The sequence below is a fragment of the Callospermophilus lateralis genome, chromosome 11 (genome assembly GCF_048772815.1).
Source record: "Callospermophilus lateralis isolate mCalLat2 chromosome 11, mCalLat2.hap1, whole genome shotgun sequence".
In the NCBI taxonomy this organism is placed as follows: Eukaryota; Metazoa; Chordata; class Mammalia; order Rodentia; family Sciuridae; genus Callospermophilus; species Callospermophilus lateralis.
In genome coordinates this window covers 17,194,457-17,212,401 of record NC_135315.1, presented here as the reverse complement: position 1 = coordinate 17,212,401, position 17,945 = coordinate 17,194,457, and the positions used below count along the sequence as shown (strand labels likewise).

Here is a 17,945-nt window from a genome sequence, read left to right as displayed (position 1 = left end):
TCTGCTAGTACCCCTTCCCTGACTTCTGTGCTGAAGCAGTACCAAATTACTCAACACATCATGCTGTTTTATGTCCCTGATCCTTGGCATATGATTTTCCTTCTACCCACTAAGAGACATTCATATCCACACAGATAATTGCTCTGTGGTTTCTCTCACCCTATGTTGACCACACCTGATACTTTTTAACTTCCTTACCTTGCATATACTTTCAATGACTGGATAGGGAGGATCAGACTGGGAGCTACTCAATGGCAGGCAATTTACTTCTCTGCAATTATAGCATTAACTCCTAGCACAGTGCATGGTATACTGCAGACACTGAATAAATCTATTTGGACCAAAGTCAACTGGAGGCATTCTAATAATACATTACTATTTCAGGAAGAAAGAGAGCACATCATTCTTGAAAGGGAGAATCAGAAAAAGTTGGAGGACAGGGTAGCATATGAGACAGGTAAATATAGAGGGTAAAGATCCTCAAATAAGGGGGAAAAAAAGAGCACAGAAGAGCATTGAAAAATAAATTAATGTCTGATAACTAGTAACCATCAAGTATTTTGGTTTGGCTGAAGTATATGGAGAATAATCAGGAAAACATCTGGAAGGGCTAATTATAGGCAGACCTAGAGAACTTTAAAGACCAGGCTAAGAAATATTTATTTTGCACTGAAAATAACAGAGTCATGAAGGGTAGAATGATCATGATCTGAGATGGGAAAGTTAGTCAAAGAGAAGATGGGTGGTGGCAGTTGTTGAGAGCCACAGCCGAGTCGGGATGGTGCAGTGAAAACTGAAGGATACTGAACAATACCTGCAAATGACATGATATGGGACACAGAAGTAGCAGCAATTAAAGATAATCCTGAATTTTTAAGTCTGAGAATAAACAGTGAAATAGAAGCAGGAAGAAAAGTAGTAAAAAAGGGTATTTGGTTTTAGAAAATTAAATATGAGACATGAGAAAACATGGGTGGGAGCATTTAAAATGAATCTGAAAGTAGGAAACAGATATGTTCAAGAAATGAGATATAAATCTGGGAGTCATCTGTCTATAGTTGATAACTAAAAACTGAAGAAAGAAGCTAGGATCAAGAACAATTTATTTATCAAACCTATCAAAAGAAAAGCATAGAGGTATGTATTTCTGCCATAGTGTCTATAACATTATTGTAATAATTTGCAAACATGTTTGCTTCCCTGACTTTGAACCCTTTGAGAGAAGAGGTCATGAGTTATTATCTTGCATCTCCAGCCTATTATTTCAAAATTGCAAGTATTTGGCATATTTGCTAAATGTAGCAATCTCTATAGTTCTAATATCCAACTTATATTAAGGTACAAATGAATATGGTGCAAAGATTTTTTTATTTTTTATTTTTTTATTTTTTGGTACTGGAGATTGAATCCAGGGGCTCTTAACCACTGAGCCACATTCCCTGCACTGCCCCACCACCTTTTATTAAATTAGAGACAGGGTCTCAATGAGTTGCTTAGTGCCTTGCTAACTTGCTGAGGCTGGCTTTGAACTTGAGATCCTCCTGCTCAGCCTCCTGAGCCACGGAATTATAGGCATGTGACACTGCACCCAGTCCAGTGCAAAGATTTCTAAAAACTTCAAAATCTTTAATTCAAGGGCTAGGAGTGTGGCTTAGTGGCAGAGTGCTTTCCTAGTGCACATGAGGCCCTGGGTTTAATCCCCAATAACACATACATAAAAAAATAAGTAAATGAAACCTATGCTGTATGCATCTGTGTAAGATGAAGGCAAAATAAGGTAGTGGTTACTATTGGTAGCATTGTCTTTCTTTCTGGTATTCTAAAGATTGAGCAGTGGACACTTAATTCTTACTTCTTTATCATCTCTTTTCTCTATCAGAAGTCAGCCTACCTGCCTTGGCATGCTTGATAGGAAAAAGAACATGAGCATGGTACTAAGAGAACTGCAAACACCTAGGTGAGTTGGTTTTCCTGACCTTTATGTGTCTGTTCATAGCAGTGGATTGTGCTGCTCGCACCAGACCCTCCAATTCAGCACCACTGAAATTCTTGGTCTCCACAGCTAATTCTTTAATGTCTACATCAGCAGAGAGTAACTGATGTCCTCTCATTCTTGCTGTGTGGATGTGAAGGATCTGTAGTCGACCTTTCTCATCTGGCAAGCCTGAAAAAAATGAAACAGACATACATTTGCTTACTCTCGAGAGCCCATAAGACATAATTATATGGGCTGGGATGTGGCTCAAGCGGTAGCGCGCTCGCCTGGCATGCGTGCAGCCCGGGTTTGATCCTCAGCACCACATACAAACAAAGATGTTGGGTCCACCAATAACTGAAAAATAAATATTAAAATCTCTCTCTCTCTCTCTCTCTCTCTCTCTCTCTCTCTCTCTCTGAAAAAAAAAGAAAGAAATTGTCTTTAAAAAAAAGATATAATTATAATCCTAATGCTTTTCTTCTAGGTACTCAAGCATGCAAACACCTTCTTCTCATGATATAGAATTTTTTTTTCTCTTCCATAGAAATAAAATTTTCTAACAAAATTTAAATTAGGTGATATTGCTCCTCTTAATGAACTCTGAATGCTATAAGCATTTACATGTGCACACAGAACACATGTGTGCATGCACACAGCACAGCCATCAGTGACAGATCTACTTACCTATTTCCATTTTAACTTCCAGTCTTCCGGGTCGAAGGAGAGCCTCATCTATCAGATCTGGTCTATTGGTCATTCCTGAAAGCAGATGTGAAAACAAAGTGACAAACAAATGATCAGAGTTTGAAAATAATATAAAATGTCCCTTCAGTATATGTAATAGTAATTTCTCTAACAAGCTAAGAAGACATTTTATAAAAGTCAAATAGTAAACCAACTTATTCTCAAATAAAAACCAACATTCAGTCTTGATCTATTCTAATGAAAATATCAGAGGAGATTTTGCTTTAGTATTTCACTACTTTACAAGCAAACAGAATACAAAAGTAATGAAAACTTTCAATAATTAAAAAGAAAATTTCAGATTCAGAGAAGGTAAATGACCTGTTAAGGTGATGGGGGCAATGTGAACATAAACTCTCTGATTTCAAAGTCCTTCCCATTTTTTAGGCCAGTCCTAAACCTTCATAAAACAGCTCTGCACACCCCATCCAAAATCATCAGGAAGTAGCCCAGGACATAAAACAGTTAAAAAAAATAGTGACAATAGTGATACAGAATCTGAGGGCCTTGGGTGCCTGCTGTAATGCAGGTTGAAAACCACTGCATCACACAGCACCGCCTTTTTCATTAAACCTACAATTCACTAAAACCCAACTTTTATTTATCCTATTAAAACTCAACATGCAAATAGTCTTCAACATCACTTGATTCTAATTTGGAGACAATGATACAATTACAACCTACACAGATCTCATGTTTTTGAAAGACTAGAACTTTTCTAAATGAAAATATACATACCAATGACAAGGATATTGTTCAGCTGTTCTACCCCGTCAATTTTGGACAGCAACTGGTTGACGACAGTGTCATGAACTCCAGTGCTACCAGCCATGCTCCCTCTCTGCTTGCAGATGGCATCAATTTCATCAAAGATGATGATGTGCAAACCACTGTTAGCACCAAGCTATTAAGGGAAGAAATTATGTTAAAGGTCACAATTTAAATGTATTATTAAACAAATTAATCAAAAAAGCAAAACAAAGCTTTCAACAGTTTGATTTCACTCTAGTACGACTAATAAATGTAGCAAATATAATTTAATCACAGTTGATGCCCTCTCAAAGGTATTAGAACTCTATTTTCAGAATTCTACAAACTGAAAAGACATCCCTGAACCTCACATTTAACAGTCATAAAACAAAAATATACTGTTATATAGTATTTATATACATATATACATAAAGTAAACAGTCCATCAAATAACTAAATGTGAATTTATATGTATGTCTTATCTCACTACTTGAAAGAATTCTTACACCTCTCAGATGCATTTGTTAAGTCAGTGAGGAGCAACTTCCTCCCATTTTCCCTGGGTTTGGGTGAGAAGATTGTCCCAAAAGCAGTAAGTTTAATGTTTATTTTGCCATATTATATAGCTAACGATTAACTCCACCCAGGAGGTGGCTGGGAATTGGGCAAATGATGAAGAAACTGAACGTGATTCAAATTTACTTACATCACATGAAAACAGATTATTTTTCTCTAAGAGTAAAGTGGGAACAGAGAAATGGTTTATAAGAACATGGTAAAGGGGTCCTATTTCTTCTGCATAGTGATTTCTGCTTTGGTACTATAAACAGCCATCATTAAAAGACATTAATTTATGTTTATGAATTTCTGACCTTTAATAGATACAAATACTTTTTTGGGGTGTGGTGCTGGGGATTGAACGCAGGTCCTTGTGCATTTGAGGCAAGCACTCTACCAACTGAGCTGTATTCCTAGCATGAAACAGATACTTTTGAATGTTAATTTATTAGACTAAATTAACACACACCTTCTAACAATTTATATTCAATTAAGCCACCTATTAGGGACCAAAGGAAGAAGAACATGCTAGAAATGTTTTCTTTTTCTTAAAAATTTTAATTGACACGTAATAACTGCGCATGTTTATGAGGTACAGTGTGATACTGCAATATATACATACAATGTAGAATGATCATACCAGGGTAACTGGCAAATCTAACACTTCAAACACTTATCATTTCTTTGTGTTGGAAATATTCAAAATCCTCTCTACCAGCTATTTTGAAATATACAGCTAATTCTTGTCAGCCATAGTTCTTTTTCTTTCTTTTTTATTTTTAACACAAAAAAGAACCTTAGGAGCTGGGCACAGTGGCACATACCTGTAATCCAGCCACTCTGGGAGGCTGAGACAGAGAATTGCAAGTTTGAGGTTGGTCTTACCAACTTAGTGAGATCCTGTCTCAAAATAAAATAAAAAGGGGTGGGATACAGCTCAATGGTACAGTGGGTAGAGCACCCCTGGGTTCAATATCCCAACCCCCCCCCCACATATTGGGGATTAAAATAAAACAAAACAGAAAAAATAAACATAACCTAAATATAACAGTACATGAATAATATAAATTAAACGATGAGCATAGTGAGATTGAGGATTATGAGGCTAAAATTGTTTTATTATAAAAGTAATAAGTGTGTTAACTGAGAAAAAGTTGTAAAATACAAATAAAGTTTAAAATAACTATATTGGATCACCTAAAGATAACTGCTATTAACATTCTACAGATTTAATTCTACATTTTAAATTTAATTTAAAAATTGAAAATTCACTGTACCTTGTATTCTCTTGAATGTTAACTATTCTTTAAGAACAATTCCAAATGGCAATTTTTATTTCTAATTGCAAAATTTATGACTATAGAAAATTTAGAAAAATATAAAAAAAATTGAGATCACAATCACCTCAAAGTCAATCAGCCAAGATGCTGCTATATAATATTTTATATTCTGCTCTATTAAGTCCAGTCTTTATCTTAAATCCTTTTCCATAACTACCCAATGATTTTTAATAGCTTTATACTAATTCATTATGACTATTTCCACGGTTTAACTCCCGTACTCTGCATTAATTCCTTATTATATATATATATCTGATGCTTCACAATATATATATGATTATTTTCTAAAGACAATTGTTAGGTCAAAGGTTTGTTGAGTATTTTAAGGAACCTGAGAAGGGTGTCAAACACTTTTCCAGAAAGGTTTTCTCAATTTATAATCCCACCACGGACTATGACAGTGCCTGTTTTGGCAGAGATTCACAAATAATGAATATTAGAAACATTTAAAAAGTAATTCTCCAGCTGTTGTTGTGGCTCAGTGGTAGAGTACTTGTCTTGCATGTGTGAGGAACTGGGTTTGATCCTCAGCATCAAATAAAAATAAATAAGTAAAATAAATATATTGTGTCAATCTATAACTAAAAATATTTTTTTAAAAGTAATTCTCAATCTGACAGATAAACAGTGGCATCTTTTGTGAATTTTTTTTTAAATTTTTATTTTTCAGTGCTAGGGATTGATCTTTCTATAAACCTTTAAATCACATTTGTCTAAATACAGGCTGAAGAGGCTAGAAGTTTTGCATCCCTCACCACCACCAAGCCAGGGCCTCACACCTGCTGGGCAAGTGCTCTACCACTCAGCTATACCCAGCCCTGTAAATTACATTTTTCATCATTGTGAGTTCTCTTATTTGATGTCTTCTGTACATTTTTCTACTAGAATTTAAAGTTTTTATTATTGCTTTATAAAAAGTGTTTTATGAAGGAAATTATTACATTTGTTGCAAATATTTTATCCCAGTTTGCCATTTGACTTGATAAGTGAAGGTTTGTTTGTTTGGTACCAGAGATTTAACCTAGGAGCACTTAACCTCTGAGCCATAACCCCAGCCCTTTTTTATATTTTATTAGAGACAGGGTCTTGCTGAGTTGCTTATTCCTCACTATTTGCTGAGGCTGACCTTGAACTTGTGATCCTCTAGCCTCAGCCTCCTGAGCCACTGAGATCACAGGTGTGCACCACTATTCCTGGCAAGTGAAGATTTTCATACTATTTAAACAGTCAACATTATTAGTTTTTATTTTCTATGTTTTCTGTTACATTAAGCCTTAAAATTCTTCCCCATTACAGACACTAATGGTCACCTACCTTTACTGTTCTTTAAATTAATTATACTACATACAATCATACAATTCTTTTTTTTTTTTTTTGGCACCAGAGATTGAACCCAGGGATGTTTAACCACTGAGCCACATCCCCAGCCCTTTTTTGTATTTTATTTAGAGACAGGGTCTTGCTGAGCTGCTAAGTACCTCACTAAGTTTCTGAGGCCAGCTTTAAACTCGTGATTCTCCTGCTTCAGCCTCCCGAGTTGCTGGGATTTCAGGCATGTACCACTGCACCCCGCCATTACATACAATTCTTTATCTGGGATATTTTATTTTTGAGCCACATCCCCAGCTTACCCCAAGTGAGGTAAGAATTCAAATAATTCTTCAAATAGTTAACTAACTGACCCAATACTATTGACTAAGTAACCTTTCCTTTCTCCACTGGTTGAGATGCCATCTTTACCAGGCTTTGGATTTTATGCATTCTAGATATTACCAGTTCATCTGTTCTGTCCTGGGATTCACAGATGTTAATATCTCTGTAACTATAGTAGTAGGTTAGGCAGGTTTTTCAAGACTTTTTCAAGACTATCTTGGCTCTTTCCAACCATATGTACTCTATCAGATAAAAAACAGCCTCCACCAATTATAAACAAGAAAGAGAGTAAGAAAAAAAAAAAAGAGAATTCAAGCTTTGATTAGAATTAGACTAAATCCTGAAAATAGTTTAGGAAACACTAATATTATATCCTTATTTGGGTGGTGGGTCTATTAATCTATACACATGTTAAAATTCATAAAACCATACACCAGAAGAGAAAAAAACCAATTTTACTGTATTTTAATAATACCAAAACAGGTAAATATCTTATTGTAACATTAATATTTGGAGTACTGTTCATTTTTTAATGCACTTCTATGTGAGATGATAGTCATACAATAATAAACATTTCTAAAATTTAACTAGGTTTTATTATTTTTTTCCCTGAACATTACTTATAAATTGTTCACCTTCCATAAATATTTTAAAAATTAAGTTCAAATCTGAAAAAAATACAACTTAGTTTCTCAACATCATTATATTTATAGTGTAGATGTCTAGTGATAAATGAGAGCTTGCTTCCTTAAAAATTCAACACCAAAAATATTCATCTTTCCATATGTAGAAAAGATTGAGAATGAAAAATCAGAACTATAAGCTTAGACTTGCCAAAGAAATTCTATGTAGAAGGGTATTAACTCTTGCCATCTTTAGTGTAAAAGAAGGATATTCTTGTTTGTGACTGAAAATTGTGAGATTTTACTTAATTTTTTAAAAATATTTTTAGGTGCAGATGAACACAATACCTTTATTTTATTTATTTGTACGTGATGTTGAGGATTGAACCCAGTGCCTCACATGTGCTACTACTGAGCTACCAAACCCAGCCCTTCACCTGATTTTTAAAAGACATTTTTATTCATATTTATCTGCTCAATATAGCAAGAAACAAAAAAGTGGTATAATGTATGAATTTTACTGTCAGTGTGCCTTGTGTTGCAGCTGGAATCACAACTTCCTTTTCAGTCCAACCCCCAAAATCACCTATGTGGACAGGGAAGCCAAAGACAATAAGAACACTGTGTGTGATTAAATGATCACAGGAGTAATCTGTCCTAAACACAATTCAGTACAATTCTGACCTTTTCAAAACCTTACTAATCTTTTGACCTGTCATCAGGTCCCTTCTCCAACCAGTCTGCACAATAACATCAATTTTTACAGGTGTGTTACTTAAATAAAGGCAAATTCTTATTACAATAAATTAAAAATCAGGTAAGAAAGGATATCAAGATTAATGTTCACAGATTAATATAGCTGAATCATCAATAAAGCCTTTACCAAAGGATCTGAATTTCCACAATGCAATCTACTTTAGTTCATTGGCTTCTAGCTCTGTTTTTAACCATCTGCAGTCTTTCCCCATAGAAACAGAGCCGATGCTGTTGAGCCCCTGGCAACAGCCTTTGAAAGTGGCTGTTCTATATTTAACTAGTTTGACCTATATGCAAGTGTTCATCTTCGTCAGCCTAGACTGTCCAGAATCACTGAGGGGATGCTTTTTATTATGTAACACATTTATCCTCTGTGGGATTACTTGGGTATAGCAAGCCTTTTCTGGACATAAAGATTTGAGAAAGATATCACTAAAAAGGCTGGCTCTGATTAAAATCTATCTAGAAAGTCTTTGCCAATTTACTCCCCGCCACCCCCTCCCAGTTACGGGGATCAAACCCAAGGGAGCTTTACCACTGAGCTTCATCCCCAGCTCATCACCCTTTTTTAAAAATTTTGTGACAGGGTCTCACTAAGTTGTTGAGGCTGGCCTTAAGCTTGTGATCCTATGCTTCAGCCTCCCAAGTTGCTGGGATTACAGGCATGGGCCAGTGCACCTGGCTGTCAAACTGCCTGCAAGTTTAAAAACAACACCCAAGTTACCTATGTAGCCATGTGGAAACTATCATAACTAAGGTTTTACAAAATTCTTCTTTACATGACATTTTAACTTATCTGTGCCTATAATCATCAGGGTCCATTAGACTCATTTCAGGTTTTTTCCTTTTTGAACAGTTCAAACTATTTATAAAGACTGATATTTTGTATCTTTTCCTTTTTACAAAACTTCCAAAGAATAAAAAGGAAAATATATTTTTAAAAATAGAATAATGCTCATTCTATCTTTCAATAACCACTGAATCTTCTTATAAATCTAAAATACATTATGCTGTTGCATCATTCCTAAAAATTATGTCATTGTCATTAATTATTTCCAACTATACTAAAATAAAAAGAAAATGGTGCACTCCTATAATCCCAACAGCCCAGGAGGCTGAGGCAGGAGGATTGGAAGTTTGTAGCCAGCGTCAGACCCTTTCTCAAAAAAAAAAAAAAAAAAAAAAAGTGCTGGGGATGTGACTTAGTGGTAAACCACAAAGTGACTCTAGGTTCAATCCCCAGTATCTCCTCTCACCCATCAAAAAAAGGAAGAAGAAAGAAGGAGAAGGAAAAGAAGAAATAGTGATGAAATTATTTAGAAGATTTAAGTGACAGTGAAATATGTCACTATGACATCACCCTTGGCCAGAATGTGGTAAAGAAAAATCAACAAAGAAGCATCTTGACTGCTCCTCAGTAGGAAATGGAATATCATACAAATATTAAAATGACTTATATGAGGCTGGGGATGTAGTTCGGCTAATACAGTGCTTGCCTTGCATGCACAAGGCCCTGGGTTCAATTCCCAGTGCCGGGAGGGGTGGGGGGAAGACTTATATTTACAATACAAATAGAACCCAGAAACATAATATCTCATATTTTTAAAAAATCTAGTTATTTCCTCTCAGCCCCTTAAAAATGATATTCAATGGGTGTCTTGTTTCCATTATTTCTGTTGAGGAGACAGCTGTTAGCCTCACACTGATTGGATGGGGCCTGTCATCAGGAGGGCAATCTGCTTTACTCAGCCTACCGATTCAAAAGTTAATTTAATCCAGAAACACCCACACAGACATACCCAGAATAAGGTTTGACCAAATACCTGATCACCCTGTGGCCTAGTCAAGTTGACACATAAAATCAAACATCACAGTTAGTAAACTCTGATCCAATTTTTTTAATTATTTTTTTTTTGTACTGGGAATCCAACCCAGGGATGCTTACACTGAGTTACATATCCAGCCTTTTTTATTTTTTGAGACAGGGTCTCACTAAGTTGCTTAGGGACTCACTAAGTTGCTGAGGCTATCTTTGTACTTGTGATCCTCCCCTCCCAAGTCTCTGGGATTTTAGGTGAGCACCATCACACCCAGCCTCTGGTCTGATTTTTAAGTTAATTTTATTTTTTTCTAAGACTCAAATCCTCTGAGCTCTGACAACACAATCCTGCCATTCTACTACTCTACTACTGAGCTGACTGAGTGTAAGTAAGCTAGCTTTCTGATCATGGACCTTGTGTGTGTGAATAAAATTCTGTAAGTCTATACATGGATTTACCAACCACCATCACCACCACTACCACCATCACGACACACCCCCGTCCCCCTGCTTCAAAAAGATAAATGAGTTCAAGACTTTGAAAGTAATGCGGTATAAAAGTGTCACTTGAAAATATATTCATAATCTGTTTTTGCAAAACCTTTGGCTTATACAATCATCTCCCTTTATGTTATGAACAGGTGGGTAATGACATCTGCTCACATCATGTAAATCCCACATAATCTCTGGGGTAGTGTAAAATATAAACTAAGTACTAAGTAAACTTAACCTATAAGCTGTTTGAAAATATAGAACACAATAACAAATTTGCCTCCATAACTCTGATTTTATTCATCATATAAGTGGGAACACATTTTTACTAAGTTATAGTTACATTACCCTCCTTTGCTCCTCTTCAGCATCAGCAAAAAGTTTGCGAATGTTAGCTTCTGATTCTCCCACATATTTGTTGAGGATTTCTGGCCCATTGACCACTTTGGGCTCTCTTGCATTCAACATCTTGCCAATCTGTCGAGCCAAGAGCGTCTTACCACAACCTGGGGGCCCATATAACAGAATGCCTTTAACATGTTTACAACCTGAAAAAGAAAAGAAAACAGTCTTACACCATCTAAAATACAAGTAAGACATCTAAGGGAAGGTTTTCTTTCTTCTTCATACGTACTTAAAGTAAAACACAGTAGTGCTACTTACATATATTAACATCCAGGTGCCATGAACAGAACAAGAATGAACAGTGTCTCTTTCTCTCTTTAAAATAAAATTCAGAAACCATTCCTAATACCAGCATTAATGTTTGAGGGGAAAAAGCTGCCAGATAAAGGTCTTTGGAAAAATATATTAGAATTAACACTTAGAACAAACACTCCTAACTTGGAAAATGTCTCTTTGATCTAGATATGTAATTATGAGATATTAATTATTTTCATTACCTTTTAAGGTTGGGGGTGGTTAACCCAAAACTAATCTGTCATGATGTAGGCTATGGAGAGTATAATGCATAGAATTTTGGGTCCACCTGTCAAGACAAGCAGTTGAACAAAGGGGCAAGCATGCTGAATTGGATGAACATTAGAGGAATTCAAGGGTCCAGATGGATGTCACCAACTCTGTGAACAAAGCTGAATTTCTTTGTGTGACTAATGTCAAATGAGGAGCATGCTTCTTTAGAGCAACCCAGGTAAAAATACAGTTTCAGAAGCAGCATTCAATTATTTTCTAGGCAGGAATTGCTAAATGCCTTAAAGATTCCATTAACAATCCAAAACAGCACAACTGAGGATAGAGACTCCCCAGGTGTCTCTAGCTAGCTCATATATTTCATTTCTTAAAATGAAGATCTATAACCTCTGCCTATTCCTCTGGGTACCCTCCCCCTTCTAATAGCTGCACAGTTAAGGTGCATGGTCTCTTTCTGATGAGTTTTTTCTTTCTACTACATATACCCAAAAAAGCACTCTGAAATAATGTGACTTCGGTGTCATAGTTATAATTACGGGTGAAAAAAGTCCTCTGGAAATGCTATGTACATACGTGTGTTTCCACAGAAAATGGTTTGTCTTTATTTGAAATGTCAGTCTGAAAAAGTACATCTTTAAGAAAAGAGTACAACAATGTATTACTTATGCAAAATAAGTTGCAACTTACAACCAACTCTATTAGCAACTTTAGATTCTGAGGAGGAAGACCTTTGGTTTGCCAGTATGGTCTTTACATCTATCCTTACTTCAAGGAAAGATTTCCTTTTAAATCCTCAAAAGAACTAAGATCTGTGCTTAAGAGTTTAGCTTATAGAGAGAAGGGGGCTTAGTGAAAACCCTTGAAGACTCAAGAGACATAACCCTTCTCGTCACAGATTAATCCCTGACCCAAGAACCATGGCCCAATATAATGTATTCATCCTTTGACCCACCCTTCAAGCAGGAGTGGTGGGGAAATGAGGGGACAAGCCTTGAGCTTCTCCTAGGGGCCAGCACCATCAAACACTGCGACCCATGGGCTGAGGACTTTGGAACCTGGCTCCTGATCTTCTCCTCTAAGCCAACTGCAAACTATTCATATGTCTGAACCACAGCAGAGGCAGATGGGGGGAGAGGAGGAATAGGTACAAAGAAAGGAAAGTCAGAAAGCAGAAAGGGAAGATTTGCTGAGTACCTGCAAAGTCCCAGGCCTTATCCTCATGCCTAGTTTCTTGATATTTTACTTTCTCCAAGTTTATTGCCTCTCTCTTCACCCTGCTTCCATATTAAGCCATACTTTCTTGGAAGGACTCTTAATTCCCTGGCCTTTTTATATTTTGTCATGCCCATCCTGTGAGCCCTGAATACAACATGGCTTTATTGCATCCACACATTGACCACAGAGCACCGCCAGAGAAAATTACACTACCATGCTGACTGACATCCCCTCGGTGTTATGCTAGCCAATTTCAGTTCCATACTCGCTGCTTTCTCGATTCTGCATGCCACTCTTTACTTGTCTTTGTTAGCTCCTTTCTAATTCTCCTTATTAAATCTTCCCTGTTCCTTTCTTCTCAAGAGCTACTCCATGCCATTAATTCTTAGAGATGACCTAGATTCCTGATTCCTACTTCACATATTAGAAGGAGGAGGAGGAGGAGAAGGAGGGTGGGGGGGAATGGGAGGAGGAAGAAGAAAAAAAGATTATCAAGCACAAACTCCCTTCATCTTTCTGCTTCTCTATCTACCAACTGGTCAGCAGATGCATCCATTTTCAACTTCAACTTTAGTTCTCAAAAGAGTTTCCTTTCTCTTCTCCAAGGCTCATATTGTAATTATTCGCTTATTCACCTTCTTCTCTATTACCTGATGCTCTACTATTCAAGGGCAAGTACTATCTTGAATTGAAAACGTCCAACATAATGCCTAACACATAATGTATACCTAATAAAGGACTGAATAACTAAATGGTGGAAAACACTCAAAGAATTTGATGGAAAGGCCATTTTTCAAAATTATCTGATGCTCTTAATTTATGGAGCAATGATGTCTTTCATTGCTGAACTAATTAAAATACTGAAAGAAAAAAGACATTTTTTAATAATTGAGACTTCATTAATTTAGCAAAACAAACTTTATAATGTATAAATAACAGAATCCTAACTTTGCAATTCTTTTTAAAAAATTTTTTTTAGTTGTTAATAGACCTTTATTTATATGAGTGCTAAGAATTGAACGAGGGCCTCACACATGCCAGGCAAATGTACTACCACTGAGCCACAGTCTCAGCCCCAGCCCCTGCAATTCTTTTTGTACATGGAAAATGCTCAGTTTACTGCATTTCGAATTCAACCGAATCAGATCTTATAAAATAAGTAATTCACAAAGCATTACCCTGAAGGTAAAGAGAAAAACAGACAAGATGCATATATGTAGATCTTATTATATATATGTGTGTGTGTGTGTGTGTGTGTGTGTGTATAGATAGACAGATATGTATATAAGTGATAGAACATATTCAATATAACATCAACAGGGATGTCTTAGAAGTTCTAGTCTGCTTTAGTACTATAATTCTTTTAGGATCTCAAGTAAGCACTTCAAAAATATACAATGACATGTGAAGATTTTCAAAATCCACTTCCACAAAGGAACTGGTTACTTGAATAAGCAGTGGAAATGGGACTTTGTTATGACTATTATTATTATGGTCTATTCTGACTTATTAAATAAGCATTGGTCTCTAATTTTAAATGAGTCATAAAAACTAATTCCATTCAACAAAAGTGTATTAAGCTCCTGTTTAGACTAGGTACTAAGGTAGGTGTTAGGGATACAAACATGAAAAAGACAGTCCCTACCTGCAGGGCATTTATGGCTTAGTAGGAAAGACAGAAATAAAAATAAGTTATCTATAATTTAATATGACATATCAGAGATATGTATGAAATGGTTTTGGAATCTAGCCAGGAGAGACTGATTCTGCCAGGGTGATGGCAGAAAATTAGGAATGGACACAGGGGAAGAGGTAACATAAAATCTGGGCCTAAAAGGATGAGTAGGTTTGTGGTTGGACAGCAGAGAGGAAATGGCACCAAAAAGGGAAAGACTCACACGGTCAAAGGCATAGAACTATGGATATGGAAGCTGTTCTCTCAAAACAACCAGTGGCAACTAGAGCTTTTGAGGGGAAGACAGTCCTAAGGAGATGGGGCTGTGGCAGGTCTTGACACCATGAGTTTTTAACTTGTTTTGTAGGCAATGAGATGTGATAAAAGCTAACTCTGCTGGCAGAATAGAGGAAGGACTGGGAAACAAAGGTGCAGAGGGTGGAAGGCTGGTTGGAGGAATGTTTTTAACCTTTTTCTAGAGACACTGACTCTCCATTATTTTTGCTAGTTGAGTTTTCATACCACTCCTAGTCCTCTGGAAGCACTTGAGCAAATGGGTCCAGAGGTCTCAGAAGGACACCTTCTACTGTTGCTGACACCCCAGCTTTCTCCTGAGCTTCTCCAGGACATTAAAGCCTGGTTCTGATTCTGGGCAGCCTCTGATCTTTAGCTGTTGGACTGTCTGACTGCTGAGCTGTGCTGACTGCTGCTCCCTTTTTTTTTTTTTTTTTTTGCCTTTGCTTTATCTTAATATCATGCAAGTCCCTCATAACACAGAAATCAGTACCTGGGTTAGTGAATTAAATTTAAATAGCAAAGGGAGGGTATAAAAGTAAAAAATCAGTGGAACTGATTTAAACTGTCTCATTCTCTCATTCTATTTCTCACTTCCTTTCCCATGGAATAGTCTAATGGAGCCCTCCACCCCCTGAAAAATGCACATGTACAAAATTTGCATATAATTTTGAGGGGATTCTTAAAGTCTTTGAGGTCAGTCTACGGAATTCAAATTAAAAATCATGAAAGTATTATAATCAAGACAAGAGAGAGACTAGGAGTAGAAAGTCAATAGTCATAAAAAAGAGTAGGAAAAGAAAGAAAAGGAAGACACGGAAGCTATTCATTACAGCACAGAGACAAAGGAGAAATCAGAGAAGGAGAAATCAGAGAAGGAGAAGTCAATGTTGGCCGTATGGTTTCTAGCCGGGGCACAAGGGTAAAATGATGACAACCTCAGAGATACCAAAAAGATGGCAAGAGGAGGAGCCAGTTTGAGGAAAGTATCACTTTGTTTTTGGCTATAAGGCATTTGAGATTTGGGCAGTAATACCCATTAAAAATATAGGCTGAAAACTCAGAAAAGATATCAGAGCTACTGGTTCTGACGTCTTAAGATATTTTTGGATGCTTGCTCTGGGCACATAAAAAGCCACAAAATGTTTTAGGCAGAGAAATGTGATGAAAGGGACACATGCTGCAGAGATAGGTGATGAGGCATGGGACAAAGCCATTGGATATAAAAATCCAGAAGTTAATACTGACTTGAGGCCACAGGGTCTTAGATCAGGTCAGAGCATTTTGGGTTGAGGTACCCTTCTTTTTACATAGAAGGAAGCTGAGGAGTCAAAGCAGGCATGGAGTTCACATTTTCAGGAACTCCAGCAACACAGAGGGATTCGGGGGGTGGGTGGGGGGACCAGCTTGCCAGGATGCCTCTCCTTCTGAGACTAGTTAAATTCAGGAAGAATAGGAAGCAAGCTGAGGTTCACTATATGAAGCAGGGGCCAGCTAGATCATCTACAAAATAAGGCATGAGGAGAGGATATTGGGTGATGTGGTAAAGAACACAGGGAATTAGGAAATACATGGGAAAATGTGCCTGAGCAGATGGATGCCATTATGTAAGTGAATTCAGCATATCAGATTCAGGTCACTGAGGGACTATCCTCTTGTAATTATATAAGCAAATCAGTGTTAGGTAAGGTATAGATTCTTATTCAACTCTATAAATGTAAGTTTCACGTAAGCATGCATAAAAATCTTGACTTTTTTGGTTTTAGCCCTCCCCCATACTTTTCCAAAACTAAGTCCTAAAGATTTGCTACAGGAGCTAGGTGCAGTGGCACATGCCTGTAATCCCAGCAACTCAGGATGCTGAGACAGGATCGTTCAGAGTTCAAAGCTATCCTCAGGAGCTTAGCAAGACCTTGTCTGAAAATAAAAAATAAAGAAAAAGGCCTGGGATGTGGCTCAGTGGTTCTGTGTCCCTGAGCTCAATCCCTGGTACCCATCTCCCCGCCACCCCCCTAAAAAAAAATTAGCTCTATGAGGTAAATAACAGGATTAAATTAAATTAATTTGAACTTAACATATTTACAACTCAATTTTATGGCCTGATTTTCCCACCACAAGTATAAGGTAATGTAAAAACTATTATATGCCTGTCCTAAATATTTTTATCTTTTCCACAAAATGAGGCTTTAATCTTCATTTCCAAGTTATTCCCATTTTTTCTCCTTCCTCTATAACTTATGTAAATAAGAACTATTGTGGACTATTAGTATAATCAAACAGTTCCAAAGAATCTCTTTTAATTTCCTGTGTCCAAGTACTTAACTGCTTATTTTACTAACTGTTCCTGTAACTTGGAGGAGGTGCAGACACATTGTCCATTCTTTTTTTTTCCATTTTTTTAATTATTGGTTGTTCAAAACATTACAAAGCTCTTGACATATCATATTTCATACATTTGATTCAAGTGAGTTATAGGAATAGAAAGGCAGGTAGAAGCGAAAAGCACAATTTAAAATGGTCAAAAATAGATTTATATATGTGGTTTTGGAATTCGAGTTGCTAATTTTACACATATGTAGATAAGATAATAGGTAGTCACTATCTGCTGGTGAAATGGAAGATGGGAAAAGGCAGTGCTGGGGGTTTGAGAGAGTAAAAGAGGAACTGGTCCTCTCAGAGAATAGGAGAGTAAATGGGTTGGAACAGGAAAATACAGAAGGAATATCAGGAAATGCCTACACCAAGAAATACTGAGGGCTCACTTGACATATGGCTCATAAACTTAAAATAAGGACAGACACCATAGTTTTGCATTTTTCTAAAACCACATTTTAAAGGCAGAGAGTACTGGCATAGAGTAGGCAGGCAGCTGAGAAACACTTGCAGCTCTGACCCACAGACAATGCAAAGCAAGGCCATAAGGGGAGAGATATGATAGACCGATAGACTGTGGAATCTAACCTGAGTAAAGAGGGAAGAGAGGACAAAAGACCTAGGAAGTAAGTGGTAAACAAACTGGAGTGAGTGAGAAGTAAGTGAGGAAAATGGGAGGAAGCTAGTGAGCAGGAAGCTCACATCTGAAATATCAAGAGCTGCACAGCTATTGGTACTGGCAAAG

General features: G+C 36.8%; 1 protein-coding gene across 1 annotated transcript in view; it reads right to left on the bottom strand.

The window, feature by feature from the left end:
- The window catches only part of Nsf (N-ethylmaleimide sensitive factor, vesicle fusing ATPase), a 146,411-nt gene that overhangs the window by 56,052 nt on the left and 72,414 nt on the right, over positions 1-17,945 (bottom strand). The window contains exons 9-12 of the mRNA XM_076870409.1: positions 11,062-11,261; positions 3,461-3,626; positions 2,663-2,737; positions 1,977-2,164 (exon numbers count right to left, since the gene is read on the bottom strand). Coding sequence (XP_076726524.1) covers positions 1,977-2,164; positions 2,663-2,737; positions 3,461-3,626; positions 11,062-11,261 — 629 coding nt within the window. The remainder of the gene's footprint in view (positions 1-1,976; positions 2,165-2,662; positions 2,738-3,460; positions 3,627-11,061; positions 11,262-17,945) is intronic.